A 20,356-nucleotide genomic window follows, 5' to 3' on the forward strand; every position below is an offset into this window, starting at 1 on the left:
AAGTTCATTTTTTTAAAAATTATTTATTCAGCAAGTTGAAAAAAGCTTATTTTTATGAATTGACCAATTCATTATTTTACCTTGTGTAGCCTGAAATAGAAAAAGCATTGTTTCATAGATGACAGTATTCTTTATCTTGTCCTTACAAATCACATCTACAGGTAAGATTTGTAGGGAAATTCTGAAGATTACAGTTTATTTCATTTTAGCATGTATGTTTAACTTGATATTGGAGTGACCAGATATGGAGGACATCCTTAGCACTCAGGCATTGCCTGAGCATAAAGTTTTAAAAAAAAGGCAGAACGTTAAAATTTTAAAAGAAAAAAATAATTTTTATGAATTTCTTCTTGATTACTTTTAGTTATAACTGTTTGTTGAGTTTAAAATCAGAGATTAGGCTGATATTTTCACAAATGATATTCTAACAGTGAGGCAGTACTAATTATACTAAGTGGCTTAAGAAAACTACCCTGAGGCAGCTCATCTGTTAGAGGTGCATGCAGCTTTTAAAAAAATTTAACTTATACAGACTAGGAATAAGAATACTCTAAGCTTATGACATGTTTAAAGAAATGATTATGGTTTTGTTCTTACATGACTTCATTGAAATTTGTTTTCTCTGGATTATGATTTATTGATCTTGTGAATGAGATTTTCTCAATACCAGATGTCATGATTTTTATAGCATGCTGCAATTTTGTCTATCATTAGCAAGTCTGGCCTGAATTGAAGTCAACTGATCCTGTAGATAATTTAAATTAAGGCTATTTTCATATTTCCCATTTCTGTAAGAAATAACAAAATCTCAACCCAAATTGTCTAAGAAAAATGACAAAGACTTTGATCAAAATTGAACTCACAAGTTCTTTACATTAATAGTCTCCTATTTTGCTGTAGGATCATGTAATTAATGTCAAATGTTGAATACATAAAGTAGCATAAAAGCTTGCTTATTACAGATTGCTTCAAGAACAATTTTTATATGCTATTCAGTTTTTGTAAAAATGATTAAAAATATGTTTTGAACCAAATCATATGAAAATTCAAGTATCTATTTTTGACACTATTCTAGAATTTTCTTACTTCTTTTTCAACTACTAATTTAAGGAAAGATTATTTAAATATTATAGCTAGAAAGACATTTTCTAATCATAATAATTAGAAAATATCTCTTAAAGTCTTATTATTATGATAAGTTATCTGGATCCCATTTCAAGTCGAAAGAGACTTGAAACAGGACAAGGTTGGTCTTTGAGTCAAATTTATTAAAAAATAAAAATTTCAGTCTTCTCACAATCTAGAAATCCTTAATTCAGTTTTTCTTATTGAGCAAATCATTTTAGTAGTGCATTCTTTTTTTGATATTAAAAAAATCTATTGAGTTTTTTTCTACTACTGTTTATTTTGTTTCCTATAGAAGTAAATGTTCAATCATTATATCTCATCCTAATTGTTAAACGTTAAGAAAAGTTCTCATAATTATCACAGAAAGTTTATCAATTTTGCAAATGTTATAGTTTAAAAATGAATATAACTTATTAAAAATGATTTTTTAAAATTTTAATAAGTATATTTACCTTCGAAAATGATATGCATGGATGATTTCTTTCTTTCTGTATTCTTAGAAGTGATATTGATATGCAATTTAGAACATAGTTGTTACATATTATGTATTTCATATACTAGACTTGTATCTTTTGTTCTTTCTTCTAATTCGTATATATGGATTAATTTGTATTAAAGGATTTAACATTTTCTTTTCAACTATTTGTAAATAAGTTGAATAGCTGTATCTTACCATATCATTTTTACAAGAAATCAAATATTTTAAATTTCTTTTCAGATATCTGATTCAGCATCTATTTTTCTATATTATTATTTAAATTTGTTCTTACACACAATTTGTTTTAAATGAGAAAAATATAAAAGAATAGTTATTTAGAAGTTTTTGGAGTTAATTTAATCCCTTCTTCATAGAGACTTAAATAAGAATTTCAATAAAACATTTTTTGAAAACAAACTATCTTAATAATAAATTTAATTATAAATAAATGTATTTTTATGTTTTAAAGCTAGTCTTCACTTTATTTTGTTCAATCATAAATTTTGTGTTGAATCTATTCCATGTTTTGGATTTGTTTTGCTAAAATACATTTCTATCTGTCATAAGTTAGTTTTATATATTCATAATCCATTAACTTCGCAACAAGTTTTAGTAGATGGCTGTAGCTATTTATCTAGCTTTAAAAAATATATAATGAATGTGAAGCTTGCTAACAAAGGGATATAGTTGTTATTCTTTATGCTACTTATTTATAGAAATTTTGGTCCAGGAATATATGGAATGTAACAATTTTTTTTAAAAATTGTGTTATCATAAATTAGGAAATGAATTTTAGTATTTTAATCATGGACATTTATCCACCTTAAAAATACTCTATTAAATATTTTAGTCTTGGGAATATATCATAAAGTAATTATTGTTAACATCTATTTTATGGAAATGTTCAAATATTAATAATTGAATCATAATTTTTTCTTAATTATAAACAGAAAACCAACAGCATTAATACTAAGCGTTTTGATAATAAAATGAGAATACTATCAATCCAAAAACTAAAGTAAGGATTAAATTATATTTAGTTACTTTCTAGATTAAAAATTCTAGTTTATCCAAGTACAATTAAATTAGATCCAATTAATGATAAAATTTATCTACATTGTTCACTAATATTGTACATTTTATTCATCACAGATGAATAAATTATATAAAACATCATAATGGAATGTTTGTACATACATAATATTGACTTTTAGAAGGAAATAGCTCTCAGATTTGCACAACCCACAACATTGGCAACATTGCTGTATTTTACTTAATTCCTGAAGAATGAAAAATATCACAACTCTGTACATATTGTTAAATTCTGATATATCTTTAAAATGAAAGACTTATTTTATTGACCATTGCATGATTTCGGTTCTTCATAGATGTTTGCCACAGCTCTTTGATTTTCTTGTTTCTTTTGAATCTGTTCACTAGAATTTTCAATAGTTGTATTCCTATCTTCTCCAGTATTCTATAATAACAATACAAAATAAATATAAAATTTTACTCTAGACTATAAACCATAAACTAGACTAGATTAAAATATCAAATAAATGTAAATATAAATTTAGTCTAAAATTTAGTAGAATATTGTATTTTCTGTAATGACATCATTAATACCATTATAAAAGATTTTTTTTATAGAAAGAAACATGAACTATGTAGTTAGTTAACAGATCTGGTATTAATGTTTTAGAAAACGTCTTTAATAAGTAAGAAATAATTTCAAATATGTTCAAAGGAATTTAGGTAGAATGCATATTTTTCAATTACGCATTCTACATTTAAAATATGGTAACATATGTATAGGATCAGCTTTTATCAAAACATATATATATATATATATTAGTTACATAAGTAAATTTACTTTACATAAATTAGTTTTATGAATTAACAAAGAGCAACAGAGTAAATTACATTATTTTAAGAAGAAAAAATCATATAGACTAAGAATATACATATACAGTATTTTTAACATATTGGAATATTTATATTAAAAATATTGATATCTTAATCAGAATTTTGTATAAAATAACTTTTAACAAATACATATTCTCATAATATTGCACATTAGCCTTTTAATAAATGTAGCAATAACTCCTAAAGTTTTGAATATTCACTCCTCTAACAAGAGTTATTAGATAAATGTCAATAATAATTTTCTTATTTTCAAGCACATATATTAATATATTTAATGATATTACATTTTTATATTTGGAGAAAAACAAATGAAAAATTTGGTTTCATTCTTTATTTTTGATATTTGTAACAAATTAAAACTAAAATTGAATAACACAAATGTATTAATACAAGAACAGATAGAAATATCTTTGCAGAAAAATTTCTTCAGATGGAGATAAATATAAATTGAAAAAAAGTAAAATTTTTAGATTAATTACAAAACAAAAACGAAATATAATGGAGATAATAACAAATAAACATGTATTATAACATCGAAATAGAAAGAATTTAAATTCAACATTTGTACTTTGATCATTTATCATATTCAGTTTAAATTTGTCTTAGTTACAGAAATTATCTATTATTACTATCATAATTATTACTTTAAAATTTAGTTTGTTTGTTTAGTTAAGTTACAGCAACACAACACTTGGGCGATCCGCCTAGGGGGATGCCTAGGAGCCAGTTATCCTTAAAAAAGACCTCCTGGAGGTGTTTTTAAGGGTAACTGCCCCTATTCAGGCATTACAGATGTAAAAAAAAAAAAACACAAGGTGTGAATCCATGACCAAACTCCCAGTGTTCAGACAATGGAACTGCTTAGCCATTGGTGGACCTTTTTAAAATTTAGGCTATCAACTCAAATTATGTTATTTCAATTTATAATTTATACCAAAACACACAATTTTAATAAAATCCATTTTAATTATTGTCTTGTTGTTATGTATTGGCAATACCAGGGCTGGATTTACATATTTCTATGCCATAGGCCAGTGTTTTTTAACCTTCCTGAATATGTGACCCCTTTACAAGTTAAAAAATTCTGGAAACCCCCAGGGCCATATTAAAACTATATCAGTGATTTTAAAAACTACGTATTTAATTTTCTTTCCTTAAATATTGACTAAAAAACCAATTGTACTGTAAAATAAACAGGCACAGCCTTCTCACTGAAATTATAGTTGTTTTTATTGTAGTGTAGGACCTACAAACATTTGTCTTTTTCTTTCACCCGTGACCCCCCGTGTAAAGCTTTGCAACCTCCCTGGGGGGTCGCGACCCACAGGTTGAAAAACACTGCCCTAGGCAATAGCATATAATTCTGTGCCCCCTCAAAAAGTTGATTTATAATTTTCAATTTAATATCTAATGGTTTATTTTTGAAACATATAAGCACTTAATACAGTCTTTGTAATCTTTGAACCACATTATATTTTTAATTCAAAACTACACTACTTATGAACTTGTATAACATTAAAACCTTTTAACTGCAGAGTACTTGCCATCAAGTAACTGCATCAAGTAATCCACATTTTAACACCTACAAAAAAAATTTACATCAGATTTTTTAAGTTGTCATTATTGTATTATTCAGGATTTTATAGGTAGCGTGCCAAACAAATGACCAGCTGATATGAGGGTTTTTTAAATAATAATTAATTATCTTAATAAACTAATTAATTTTTATTAAAAAAATAATCAATTTAAAATCATTACTTTAAAACCAGTTTAAAAATGTAAAAATACTCATAGATTTCGGTAGAACTCATAGATTTCGTTGATCGTATCTCATTCAAATTTTGTATTCCATCGAATGTTTTTTACGTATTTAAGTTTTTTCACCTGAGGAAGAACCTACTTTGGTTCGAAAACGTTTGTGGGACCTTTTTTCTTGATAATTTTTTATTTAATATCGCACCGTAAAGGTTTGTAGTTGTTTAATTTTAATGTAAAAATAATTAACCAAAATAGACTATATAACCCATGTGCAGTAGGATGATTACTTCTTTGGTTAGTTCAAATTATTCACTCAGATGGCATATTTGATATGAAAAACAGTGAATAAAATTGACATAAAATACAAAAGATTTACATTGATTCTCATCTGACATTATAGAATTTTATTGAAATCTTTTGCATTTTGTTTCAGACTTACATTACACCATATTAAATGTTGCTGCATAAACAAGCCATAAATTGTGTATTTTTCATGTTTTGTAATAAAAATCTCAGCCTCTCTTATAATTTGGAAAACATTCCAGTCAACTTTTTCTGCTTATGACTTTCAGGCTTATGGCCCTAAATAAACTAAACAGTATATAATAGTAGTAATGATATATTTTACATACCTACTATCAGTAGATATGTAGAAGTCAAGCAATATGAGGGTAATGAATCACTTGGAATCACTATTGTAATGCCAAATCTGGAATTGTTCTTTAACGTGTGGCTTACACTGAGTGTGTGTGAGAGAGAGATAGCAAGTGCTTTTTGCTGTGACTTAGCATGACAGTGCAAGCTGTAGGGATGGGTAGCATAAATGTACTACTCAATTTATTTAATGTATATGGATGTAAATTTAAAAAACAGCATTTTATGTCCTTTTCAAAATAATACTGAAAATTTGTAAATATTTGGTTGTTATTTCTTCTGTATATATGTCCCCTGACTGCTGCATCCTATGACCACAGTGTAGGTTAGTCTTATGGGAAATCCTCCCCTAGGCAACACTATTACCTTATATGGGGGTATAAAAAATGGCTAACAAAGGAACCCAGGTCCTCTGTCTGGCCAGAATCTTATGTAAAAGAAATGCAATAAAGACAATTGTAAAGAGCCATGAACTTGTTCTTTTACATAGCAGTTAAGACATAATTCTTGTTTCTCAAATTATGATTTAATCAATTATATTTGAAATTTCTTCAAAATATACTTCAAAAAATTTTGAAATAAATAAATTACATCTTACCTGTAGAGAGATGTTTTCTTTCATATAAGTAGGATTCTCAAATGAAACACCTTTCTCTATATTTGGTTGATATTTAAACTTGAAATAAATTATAAGAATTCCAATAAGAACCAATATTAAAACAGTAACAATTATTCCAACAGCAACTTTAATGGCTGATGTTGAGTCACTTTCTGAAATGTAAAGAGTTTAAAATACATTAAATTTATATTCAGTTCTTAACTGAAACATTACAATCTAAATGAGAAATATACAATTGGATAGCATGTGTAAACAAATTGCATTTTTTACCAGCGTACACTGCTGTACTACAGTGTATGCACTGTAGTACAGCAGTGCATTACAGACATTGCTGTAAAGAGTACAGCAATGTCTGTAATGTTCAATTTGCGTATAACTTATTAAATTTTGAAAAAATACAAAAATGTGCAGTAATCTGACATTTTCAATAATCTGACACCACTTGGTCCCATAGATACCAGATTAACAAATGTCTTGATCCACCGACAACTGCCGTAAATTCATTTATTATTATTTCCAAATTATAGCCCAATGATTTACGGCAGTTGTTGGTGTGTAATTGCAATGCATCAGCTTGTTCATCATCGTACAGTTGTTTATATTAACAAGTGTCTGTGTTTAAATATTATGAATTAAATTATTGCAGAATTATTATAAAAATGACTGTGTATAGTTATCTATTATAAATTTAAATATTGAAATCACATATTCTCTCTCTTATTATGTAGTTTCTTGCATTTTATCTTAAAACTGTAAACAGATACTGCAACTAAAACATAAGACACCTTGAATATCTTGAAATTGAATTAAATGTAACGTTTTAATTGTATTTAATTCAATATCTCAAAATTAATTTCTTCATGAAAGCATTGAAAATTTATTTTAAACTGTAATCTATAAAAAATTGAGTTTTTTTATTTTACAGATGAGAATTTTACAATATATTTATATTCACAATAAAGATATTTTTATACATGTATATTTTTACTCTCTGAGAATAAAATTATATCAGAATACTTTCTGTTGGTTTTAAATTCTGTAATTTTAATATCATCCTATTAGTTTTATTGAATGAAAACATGACTTATTTGAAAATAAAAGATAAAAATATTATTCAAATTTAACTTTAAAGTTTGATTTATTTCAATATTGCGTTTAAACTACTCAAAATATGGGGAAATGTCCATTAACCAAGTTCTAATTAATTTTTCAAATCACCAAACATTAGTAAAATTTATTGAAAATTCAGTTTAACATTCTATTAAGTTAATTGGATTTTGGTGACTTTTGAATCCATTAGTACTCTTAATTAATGGTAATTTGAAACAGTTACTTAGCAATTGTTCTCATACTTTTTAGAATACTAAGTATGTAATTATATATATCTGATTTGGTAGTTTATCCTGTTTTTAGTCTATTTAGGCTGTTTAAAAATAGATCTTGTAATGAAATTCAAAATTATATTTATTTTGATATAACTACATGTTTAAATTCAAAGTTAAGTTATTTATTTCAAAAGATTATTATAAACAAAATTATAAATTATTTTGAATTAAAACTTTATTTTATATTGAAATAATCTAAAATCAAAACTTTTAGAATTAGAGACTGCATTCTTACTAATCTGAAGAATCTCATACAATAATTAGTTCAGATTAGCAAAAGTGCATTGTATTTATTGTATTTTATTAAATTAAAACACTCCAAATATAATTAGAATAAACTCTCATTAAATATGTTTTTGAAAACTAAATAAAATATAATAAAAAATATGTTTTAAAGCTATTAAATGCAAATATTTTAGGACTGAAATAATAATTTATTGTTAATTCCTTACCATTTAAAGACATTGTTATAACTTTAGGATTTGTTGGCTGACTTTGACCATAATGATTTCCAGCTTTAACAAATATTTCATATGTATTTCCTGGTTTTAAGTCACTGATTCGAAATGAAGTTTCTCGTGTTTGATTCTATTAAATTGTCATTATTATTAATAAATATTATATATTAATGTAAATAAACAACTTCAAAGAACTGTAATCTTACTCTAAACAATTCTTTTGTGCCAACTGGCCTCCAAAATATTCTATACCATTGAACAAATTGTGCATTTTTTGTAGGTGGTTCCCATTTTAATTCTATACTTATTTCTGATAACCGTTTAATTAATACATTTTCAGGTAATCCTGGAAGAACATCTGCAGAAAAAAATGATTTATTTTATTTATAATTTAATTATATGTTAATAAAATATGTTTATTTATCTTTTACTTTTTCCTTCTTCAAAGCAAGATATTATTTCACTTGCTGCTCTATATATACACAAATCAGCATGAATAACAGGAAACCCTTTACACCATCTCATACAATATCTTGGAACTTTGTGTTGCCTGCAGCATTGCTGATGATCCCGTCCATCTAAAACATTAAATTAATTTATTGGAAATTTAAAAATTGCCATATAAATTCAATCATAGAAATGCAACTGGCTATTGTAAAATTCAATGATTTTCACTAAAAGTAGTATATACAATTTAAAACAATGGAAACAAAATTTGGTAAAAGTTAAAGTTAAAAATTCAAATTTTAAATCTTGTAGTTGCATATTTATGATATAAAAATATTAACATGATATTATTAAAATTTAATTACTTAATGCAATCTGTATTGCAGGGATGGCCAACATGTAGACTGCGGTTGACCACATAGGTTTTGAAAGTAGCCCACGAAGCTAAAGTTGAACAATTTGCTTTCACTTAAATTAATGTTTAAAAATCTTAATTCGATAATTTATTCTTACAATAATAGACTGTCTGTGCAACGTACCCATACTGTTTTTATTCATCCCGATGAACAATGCAAATGAATGTTAACACATGCGCATATAAAAATCCTAAAATTGTTTGCCCGTATTCATAGTCACCCGCAGACTATATTTTACCAAAAAAGTAGCCCCTAAGAGATAAAAGTTTGGCCACACCTGCTGTATAGTGATTATATTCTATTAATATACTGTACTTACCTGATGCACACATCATTAATTTGTCAATTTCTGATATGCAGTGTGGTCTAGATAAGGCATATTGTATATCTATATCAAATGCACAAGCTGCTAAACATTGTTCACTAACTCCTTTTTCAATGCAACAAGCTTTTGAAAAATAAAAATAAGATACATTAAATTAAAAGTACACTTTACAATTTATATATATTTTTGTTGTAAAATTACCTGAAACATTTAATGCTTCTCTTTTTTTTAATGTCAATGTTAATCCTAATATTGAACTTCCAAATCTATTTTCTGCTTTACAGAAATAATCTCCAGCATCAGATTTTGTTACATTTTTCAGTAATAAACTTGCAATATATGAAGAAGGATTCTGTATAAAAATAATAATTTGAATTATAATTCTTTAAAATCTATTTAAATTTAAATTAATTTTCTTATCTTGGCACTGTATAATATATGAAAGGAATAATAAACAATATCTTTCATTAAGAAATCAAATAAAGAAATCATTTAGAAACATTTATAGATTTTTTTACTTATTAAGCTTTTAGATGAGTAAATTTACAATAAACTAAAATTTCTTTTTATAGATTTTTTTTGGCTTCCTGAATGACAAAAGTTTTTACATATTTTATTTAAATATATTTAATTTCATAAAAACCAACCTCACTCTGACGACTGTAACTGGTATCATACTTTGAATTACTTCTAAGAACTGTTTGTTTTTCATAGTCTCTAAACCATGTAAGTCTTGGTTCTGGATGACCATGAACAATGCATTGAAGGCGGACACGTCCCCCTTCTGTGCTAGTCACTGCTTTTGTAATGGTCTCTACAGTTGGTTTAACTGTGTTAAATACAAATATACACAAACTTACTACTCAAATTCCTCAAAAACATGTCTAGCTAACTGCTTCCTTAGAGATCGTGATGTAAAACTTTTTTTTAAAACCTAGTACTTTCAGGCTTTCCAGCCCATCTTCAGGAGTATTAATACAGTAGTGACAAAAAAAAGCAACTCAGATTCTAACACTATATATTGTAAATATATGCCACTCAATACCTCATACTTGTTCCCAACTAATCTCCATCCATTGACAGACAGATTAAGCAATCATTCCAATCCCTTTTGTTTTTCTACAAAAATTACCTCCTTCAGGATACTCTGTATGTATCCTGAACAATCCTGTTTTAGCTCCCCATTTAACTCCCACAACTCCTCAAGCATCTACACATTAGAAAAATACCTATCCATTCTCCCTTTTTTAATGCAACTGGTTCTTATCTCATTTCAGGAAATGTAGATGTCAAGGATTCTCCATCCATCATATTAATTACTCTTGACTAGTCTGTTTTTATAAATTCTTATCTTCTCCATACAGCTTTGTTTTCTCTTTTTCCCACCATCTAATATTATAGCTTCCTCCATTTCACATTAAACTCCTTCCTCAACTCTGCTCTGCTTAACATCATGTTGATCTTCTATCTGTTGCAGTCCTCCCTGTTCTCCTTCAATCTAGCTACCAAACGTCTTCTCATATCCCTGCATAATACTTCTCCCTTCCCACTATCTACTAATATAATGTAAATTCCAGCTTAATATCCTCTTCTCTTTTTCAGCAAATCAAATAATATAACTCTTCTATACACAACCTTTTTCAATCATCTTTTTTCCTGTTATAAAAGCCCTCATCCTACCCAATAGTATGCTGAATCAGTGTTGAATAATTTGATTGTATAATCTGCCAACATTATTTTGTTGCATTTTTATATATACTTGTCTTAGAGCTCAGATGGTGCTCTGAAGTTTTATTGATGTTTCAGTTTCGTTTTCTCTCTGTTTTGTGTTATGTAGCTTTTATGTAAAGATTAAAAGGAATAGTTTAATAACTTCTGGTTTTTATTTTTAACAATCAGAACTCTTTCCTTCTCCTTCTGCCCCATTCAAAAGTACTAGGTTTACTAGATCTCCAAGAAAGCAGCAGATATGCTTATAAATGTAATGCATATTATATTTGAGATGTAATATGTATAGTATTAGAAATATAAAATATAATTAGTGAATCCGCCAGGTGGTGATCGTTAGTGATGCATCACAGGAACATACGGTACCTGAATACTCACTTTGGATGTAGCTACTGTACAATAAACATAACAGTAAATACAGATAATTTTATATTATTAGAAGTATATTTACAGTTTGAAATATGATGAGTAATGATGAATACTTACATCCAACTCTGATATCTTGTGAACTCTGAGCTCCATAGCCATAACCATTGTCTGCATAACAACCAACATTAGTAATATTTCGTTGTATACGTACAAGAGTGTAAGCAACATGTCTCTGCTTTTCTTTTTTCATTAATTTTCCATTGACAAAGACAGAAGTAGTTGGTACAGGAATACCAACACCTATACAAAGAATTGTAACATTTAATCCTTCTAAGATTTGTCCAGCAGGTATTATAACAGGTGCATGAACCAAAGCAGGAACAGCAGGATCTGTCCAAACCATAACAGTCTCTGAAAGATCACTTTCTCCCTGACCACTTCGAGCTCTTACAGCAATAGCATATTCTGTATTTACACTAAGATTTCTTAAAATTACTGAATTGAATGTGGTAGCAAAAGTTAGTCCATCATGAACAAGATCAAAACTACCATTAGCTGGGTGATAATAAACAATATAATTAAGATAAGCATCAGGGGGTACATGATAAGGTGGTTTCCAAGTTACAGTGATTGAATCAACTGTTTGATATGGAATATCAACTGTATGAGGAGGACTCAAAGTACCTGAAAAATAAATATATCTATAAATATCAGAAGAAAAACTTTAATTGAAGTAAGTTATTATAATTTTAAACTCTCTTTTTTTAGATATTTAGTATTTTAATATCTAGGATAAACATAAAAAAAATCATATAAATTGGATAAATAAAACAAACAAGTTCTAGAATGAAATTTGGAATTTTGTTCTAGATCTTGATTATGGGTATTTAAGATGACTGAAAATATTTGTTTATTACATTGCTGGATTTCTGTTTTAGTTAACAACTGCTACTTTACAATTGGTTAATATTGAACAAACATAAACACTGCAAAAACCTAACAAACCAGTTGTATAATTTTATCACTGGTTTGTTAGTTTTTGCAGTGTTTATTTTTGTTTCTGTTTTAGATTATCAGGATTAATAAATATTAGATATCACGAATACAAAATTGTTTATTGTAAAAACTACATACCTTTAACAACTGTATCTTTTGTTCCACTAACTGGAGTATGTATGGATAATATGAGTGAAGGCAAAGAAGTTCCATGTTCATTTAAAGCAACAACATACATATTGTATTGAGTATCTGATTCTAAATTATTAAGAATTGTACTTGTTGAAGTAACATTAACAACCTGGAAAAAATTATCATCTTATAGAGAATTTTAAAATACATTATTTTATTTGAATTATAGAAGATAGTATGTTGGTTTTAACTATGGAAAATATGGATAAAGATTTCATTTATGTTGATAATCTGTATTAACTCACATTTGTATAATTTGTTGGATGAAGTATTTTTTTATCGGTAACCTTTTCATAATAAACTTGAAAATTTGTAAATTTTCCATTATCAGGTGGATTCCATTGAATCTGAATAGATTGTGGTGTTATTGTCACTGCTTGAAACTCTTGAGGAGCTTGAGGAAGAACTTCTGTTCCATCAGCCATACACTATTCACAATTTATGTTACATTTAATATAATTTTAACAAATACATTTAAATAGAATTTTATTTTTTATACTTTTGAGCCTACCTGAATTATGTCTGCAATATGACTATCACAAGTGAAAGCAGTTAAATATAATTCATCACTCATAGTTCCAGCACAGAAAGGAAGACAGTTGTCAGGAACTTGACGACGCATGCAACATGGGGTATGGTCTCTACCTCCAGCACCACATCTTAATAATGTATGAAGATCTTCAACACACAATGGAGCTAATAATTCCAAATCAGTCATCTTCATCTGTTACGAAAAAAGACTAGTTCTAAGCTCTATAAATATAAAATTAATGATATATTCATACTAATTATATTTGATGATGGATACATCAAAGATAAAATTTTTTACCTCATAGGAACATAAAGGAATACAATGGTCCCTCAATCCTGCAGAAACACAGCAGGCTGTTTCATTGTAACCAGTTTCATTTCTTACTTCAGCTGATTGTGGAGCATCAGGTAAAGCAATTGTAGAAAAAACAACTCTGGATGATCCTTGACTTGCTCCAAAAGAATTTTCTGCAATTACATATGCTTCATATCTACAAAATGAAATTTTCAAATATTTTAAAATATGCATTAGCATAATGGTGATAATATTCATTTCATGCAATAATAATAATTTAATTACCTCACTCCTGGACTCAGCCCATCCAAAAGGTATGGAGAATGAACATTAGGAATAATATTATATTCAACATCTTCAATATTACTGACATTTCTCCAATGTAAAACATATCTTTCCACAGTATTACCAAGAATGCTATTAAAATAATTTATTTATAACTCATAATTTTAGTAATAAATTTTGTATTTAACAAAAGAATATTTTAAATTATTTAGATCACAGGGAAGAAAATATTGAAGTTTTTTAAAGAAATCAAAGAATTTTTTAAAATTATAAATGTAAATGAAACAAAATAAACAACAGTAATGTTATATTAATTATAATTATATTTAAATATGTTGTAACTGTAATATTAAGATCAAGAAATCTTTGTGTAGAATCTCTATTAAATTAACTTATCAAATGATTAAACTTTTTATTTAAAACAATAAATATAAAAGTATTTTTGAATATTCATTATTATACTTAAATATAAAATATATTGACCCAATTAATTCACTTATAAAAATCATTAACTGAAATATGTTAAATCCCAGTATACAATATAACAATACAAATACATTAAAAAAGTAAGTAAATTAAACAGTTTATCAATGAAACTGGTTTTATTTTTTATTCTAAAAACAAGCTAGTTTGCATCAAGATAAATGTTTGAAGTTAATCATTTCACATGAATTAAATATACATTATGTTAGTGTTGATGGAGAATAAATCTCTGCAAATATTTTAAAGTAATCATGTTAATGACTTCTAAATAATTTGAATGTGAGAAAATTAATTTGCAATAAAACAAATTTGGTTAATTTCAAGAAAATTATTATTACAGATAATGTTCATTATTACTCTTTTTTACCCTATTAATGTTCCTGAAGATTTGAAATTAATTACTAAAAATTAAAAAAAATAATAACTTTTAAGTAATTAATATTATAACAATTATATTCTGACTTATTTAAGACATTTAAACTATCAAAAACTTATTACAAATACAAATAAGAGATAAAAATATGTTTCAAACAAAATCTACCTAAATTAATAGATTAATATAGACTTTGTTTGAGATTTCATTCAAGATAAGAGGTTAAGAGAGTTTATAAAATATCATCTAGGAATCTAGTTAAGTAGTTAATCAAATTAACTTTAATCAATGTAAGATTGGATATAGAATCAATCATTGAAAATAAATCTTTACTAACAAAAACATTTAATTATATATCTAGGTTCTAATAATGGAAATGATTATACATCTTGTTTGGATTAAAAAAAAATCTTATTTTAAGGGAGTTAATGCTTTATTTAATTTTAAAATTTTATGTTAAAATTGAAATTTTTTATTAAAACATTCTGTCACTTTTTGTGACAGATAATTTAAAAATAAATATTAGATACACTTTTTGATAATCTGAAATTTGTTAATCACATAACATAAATTTCTTTTTGTTGTGAGGAATGATTTAATAAAAATCAAATAATTGCAAACTTACTTTGGTGGATTCCATTGTAAAACAGCCCAATGAGTATGAGCAGTAGTTAATAAAAAGTCTTGTGGAGGACCTGTTATAAGCCCATAATGTTCTAAAAGACAGCTTCCATAATGTGCCATGTATTCAAGACAGACAAAATGACGATAATCAACACGTGTAACAGTTCCTCTGCAGAAATCTAAACAAATATCAGGAACACCTCTAAGTCTGCAACAATCTGAATGATCAAATCCACCTGCCATACATTCAAAAGTTACATTTGCCCAAGGAGCACAAATCATTATATCTGTCATCCTAGAAAGTACAAAAATATATATATATATATATATAAATTTACTTATAAATTACATATTTAATTTATGGTGAAGTTCTATTACAACAATTATCATTATTTTAAACTATTCCTTTTAAAAAGAAAACATAAAATATGATTATATACTGTATTTAAAAATACTGACTTAATAATATTAAACTTAACTTTTCTTACCCAGATTACCTAGAACCAAATATAGTTTTCCAGTCTTACTTTTTTTACTTTCAGACAGTCCTGTGGTTTATATACTAAGGTTATGTTTTAAGTATTATTGTTTATTAACAGAATTAGATGGTTTAAAATTATAAATGCAAAACAATTTGTAAAATAACAACTTATCTTTTTACATAAGATAATACTTTACAGTCATAAATGTCTAATTTATTTTCCAAAGATTCTCAACAGTTAAAAAATCAATTGAATATCCACATTTACATAAACATGTTTGTTGAATGCTTCTCTGTTTTACAACTACTTACTGTTGTGAATCCACATTTTCATATCTTTCACAAATTAAATCTCCTTTTAGGGCTTAGATGACTGATGATCATCTGGAGGACTAACTCAAGCTATGTACAGTACTGTACAACTATATTTGAACCAAATAAACACTTTTTGTCACATACTATGCAGTCATAAAAATCATTAGTAAAATTTTTATTATGTTTTAAATTTATTATTATTAATAATAAGTACTAATGTGTTCATTATATATATGTTAAAAGAAATTTAGTACTTATTATGCAGCATTATTGCATCATGTTTCATGAATACAGAATCATAGTTTCCTAAAAATGTGTATTTTTTTAATATAAAAACCTAAATATTCCGATAATAAAAAATTTGTCTCCAGTAATAAAACATAACATTCACTAAAACTGTATTTGGCCTTCCATAGTAAAAATGTTTTCTATTCTTGTATAAGAGTCTTCTTTTTTATAAAGGCTATCCAGATTACTGTTTCAGGGAGATATTAACATGGGTCCAGTGTGTTAATGCTTATTACTAACCTTAATCTCATTAATGCCTATATCCAAAGATCACAGATATTTTCTTTTTTGGTATTGATCCTTAAATCATCAATCAAAAATAATCTGACTATTATTATCTCCTCTGTTATTCTCAGTTGTACCATCTTTGATTCAGGTATGATTATTTGTTCTTCAAGTTATAGTTAATATTAAATTTTCCTTTTATGTATAAGCAAACAATTAATATTACTAAAGTATCATGTAGAACTACACAATATTTAATTATCTTGTAAAGATCAAATATCAACAAATAGCATGTAAAAATATATGCTATTCATTTGTATACAATATTTGAGTAATATTAATCATTTGCTTATACTTTAATGCTTATACATTTGCTTATAAAGAAAATTGGATATTAAGTGTAATTTGAAGGAAAGATGTTTACTGAACAATCTCAAAAAGAAATTATATGACTATTTGTACATGATGTAAGGTCCCATTCTCTTAATATTTGGACATTATCATTTTTGTTCAAGGGCTGTAGCACAACCCATTAAAACACTTTATAGATTCTTAAAACGTTTTGAGTACATGATTAGCCTTTATTGTAAATTTATGGAGCCATTTTATTCTCTGGACAATTTACTTTTCCTTTTAATTGTCATTTTAAGTCTTTTTAAAAAATTTGTTAAATATTTAATTTATAAAACTTTTGTACACATATTAAACAAACCTTGTTTCATCAGCTCTTGAAGGATCACAAAGAATTCTCAGACATCTTCCTAATTGAACACCTTTACGTTCACAACATCCACGTACATCTGGTATTGTGACATTTGGCTTCTCAATTGGTTTATCATGATCAATATCTGAACTTGATGACAATGTAAGAGTTCGAAGAGCATATGTTGGTAAACTAGATCCATGTTCATTCTGAGCTATTGCAGCAATTTCATACATAGTTAATGGATGTAAATTCTCAACAGTATAATCTCTAAGAGTTCCATTTACCTAAAGTTTTAATATGTTTAATAAAATTTACTTAATACATATGAATTTTAAGAAAAATGAAAAAATTATATAATTTTAGATAAATAATAAAAAATACAATGATATGAGAAGTGTTGATAATAGTGGAAAAAAGTCTACTCTTCAAGACCAAACAGCTTTAGTAAAACTCGGAATTAAAAGGTTAAAGATAAAGATATAGCCAATGTTTGAAAAACTCTCAGATTTATATATCTTGAAAATTTTAAAATAAATACTCACAGTAACAGTAATTATAGGATCTTGTTTATCAATAGATAATTCTTTACTTTCTCTATTATTATCTTCCTAAAAATCAAAAAGTATTCAGATGAATTACATCATGAAAATGAAAGCATATTCAAAATGGAAATATTAAGCATTCTTACCTTTAATTTTCCATCTTCATCAAATTCATGTAACTGAGTTATGTTAATTTTATAATGACTCACTTTAGTTGTTTGATGAGGAGGTAGCCATTTTAATTTTAATTTTGTTGATGATAATGGTTCTACTGTTAAGAATTTGGGTGGACCTGGTAATAACTCTGTAAAAGAGAAGGAGAAATAATTAATATAAAAAACACTTTAAAATAACTCTATAATAATTTAACACTAAAAAATATATTAACTGAAACAAAACAAAATAATTTAACTTTAGCAAAAGTTTATCTAATAATTTAAATTAAACAACCAATTTGCCAATAATGTTTAATACCTTATGTATGATATATACTTAAGTATATATCATACATAATATTAATAATGACATTAATTTGGCTGTAATGACTTAATTTTGATGAGAGTGGATAAATTAAAATAATTATTAACTTACACAACAGACATTTTTATTTAATTAAAATATTTTATAAGTACATATTTATTAACTATTTTTTAATTTATTTCTGTTTCAGTAAACTATCTGATGATTTTTAAAAATTAATGTTCCTCTTTTTAGTCAACATTGAAAAATAAGAGCTTAATTGTAACTATATACTGAATACACATAATTTAAAAAATTCTCATTTAAATATGTTTTTTAGATTTATTGAATATTAATTGCAATAAAATACAATGATTATTTTTTAAATATCTCAATATCTTGACTAGTACAACAAACACAAAATACCAAAAAATCTAGCGACATTTATTGAAGAAAACTAATGTTTTCCACTACATTTAGATTCTAACCTAAGAATGACTATTAAATGCAGTTGAAAAATTAGTTTTTTTTTTGTGTTTATCGTAGCTAAGAATCCAGTCAGATGTGTTTATTTATCTTGACTAGTAGCTGTGAATTTTCATTAAATGTTAAAATAAAAATAACAGTTATAATTTATATATTTAAAAAATTTTTCGAAATATAATCATGGATAATAAGGTATCTTAGGTTTTATATTTGAAAAATAGTATACTTTTATGAAAGGATGAATGCACAATACTATTATTTGAATAACATTATGGAGTTCTCCTAGGCCAATATGTTTAAATATTTATAGTCATTATTAGTTATATATAAAATATAATTATTATTGAAATAAATTAAACTTATATTAATGCTACATTTTTTACTGATTAAATATCATGCTTTAATATAAGCAAGTAATTAAAAAAAAAAAAAGAAATAATCAAAAATATCTTTTACCTAATCCTTCAGATATGCATGCTAATGTAGGTAAAGCATATTTTGAACATGAATAATGCTGAAGTACAGTCAATTGTTGATAATCTCCCCTGCATACAGAACGACAAATCTCTGGAATGTTCTGTCTCACACAACAAGGCATATGATCTCGACCATCTAAAATGAATACATTTAAAAATTTAGTATTATTCTGATCCTAACATATTTAAATATTGTTATATAAAATATTCAAGAAAATTTATTACCTGTTAATCATATAATGAAAAGAAACACTCACACAAGCACTATTGACATTTACAAAAATGCCTTTGTCAGGTGAAAAACATTTTTGTAAATGTTGAAAGTGCTTGCATGAGCATTTCTTTATTATTAAGCACAAGTAATATTGAAAAGACAGTGTTTTCAGTACTATTTATTTGATGAACATACCTGTTAAGCATTTAGTAATAGGACTTAAATGTTCTGAGCATTGCCAAGGTGCATCTGGAGTATCTTCACTCTCTGCAAGAGTATTATCAAAACTGCAGAAGAAGAGACACTGTCTAGGAACATTATTCTTTCTACAACAGTCTGTAAAATAATTATAGATTATGCTCTAAATTTTTACATTAACTTTTTATTATTTCAAAATTTATATATCTTATATGTTATAGTCAATGATATGAGTATATGAAATCATGGTCATTCACAACATTTGTACATTGTGCTAGGCAATGACATGATTAGACAGAGCAGGGATATCAATCATTGCTTTAACAGATAATAATGGCAATGCATTAAAACAACAATGCTCCAGTGCTGCTTGGATAATTACATGAACTGTAAATGGTAGCCATTGCATTCAATGTAATATTTAGTCCTTCCAACTTAACATGACAATTGTCAAAACAGACTAAATCACTTTTTGCCAAGTTTTAGGAGAGGATAT

General features: G+C 26.3%; 1 protein-coding gene across 1 annotated transcript in view; it reads right to left on the bottom strand.

The window, feature by feature from the left end:
* The window catches only part of LOC111634372 (Ig-like and fibronectin type-III domain-containing protein 2), a 25,471-nt gene continuing 5,115 nt past the window's right edge, over positions 1 to 20,356 (bottom strand). The window contains exons 4-23 of the mRNA XM_023379138.1: positions 19,858 to 19,998; positions 19,429 to 19,584; positions 18,174 to 18,331; positions 18,028 to 18,093; positions 17,492 to 17,769; positions 15,472 to 15,765; positions 13,991 to 14,122; positions 13,709 to 13,901; positions 13,391 to 13,603; positions 13,125 to 13,307; positions 12,826 to 12,988; positions 11,809 to 12,375; positions 10,242 to 10,423; positions 9,796 to 9,946; positions 9,589 to 9,717; positions 8,838 to 8,984; positions 8,613 to 8,764; positions 8,401 to 8,536; positions 6,543 to 6,715; positions 1 to 3,083 (exon numbers count right to left, since the gene is read on the bottom strand). Coding sequence (XP_023234906.1) covers positions 2,961 to 3,083; positions 6,543 to 6,715; positions 8,401 to 8,536; positions 8,613 to 8,764; positions 8,838 to 8,984; positions 9,589 to 9,717; positions 9,796 to 9,946; positions 10,242 to 10,423; positions 11,809 to 12,375; positions 12,826 to 12,988; positions 13,125 to 13,307; positions 13,391 to 13,603; positions 13,709 to 13,901; positions 13,991 to 14,122; positions 15,472 to 15,765; positions 17,492 to 17,769; positions 18,028 to 18,093; positions 18,174 to 18,331; positions 19,429 to 19,584; positions 19,858 to 19,998 — 3,737 coding nt within the window. The 3' untranslated portion in view covers positions 1 to 2,960. The remainder of the gene's footprint in view (positions 3,084 to 6,542; positions 6,716 to 8,400; positions 8,537 to 8,612; positions 8,765 to 8,837; positions 8,985 to 9,588; positions 9,718 to 9,795; positions 9,947 to 10,241; positions 10,424 to 11,808; positions 12,376 to 12,825; positions 12,989 to 13,124; positions 13,308 to 13,390; positions 13,604 to 13,708; positions 13,902 to 13,990; positions 14,123 to 15,471; positions 15,766 to 17,491; positions 17,770 to 18,027; positions 18,094 to 18,173; positions 18,332 to 19,428; positions 19,585 to 19,857; positions 19,999 to 20,356) is intronic.

The sequence above is a fragment of the Centruroides sculpturatus genome, unplaced genomic scaffold (assembly GCF_000671375.1).
Source record: "Centruroides sculpturatus isolate CEXI.00-Female unplaced genomic scaffold, Cexi_2.0 scaffold945, whole genome shotgun sequence".
NCBI lineage: Eukaryota > Metazoa > Arthropoda > Arachnida > Scorpiones > Buthidae > Centruroides > Centruroides sculpturatus.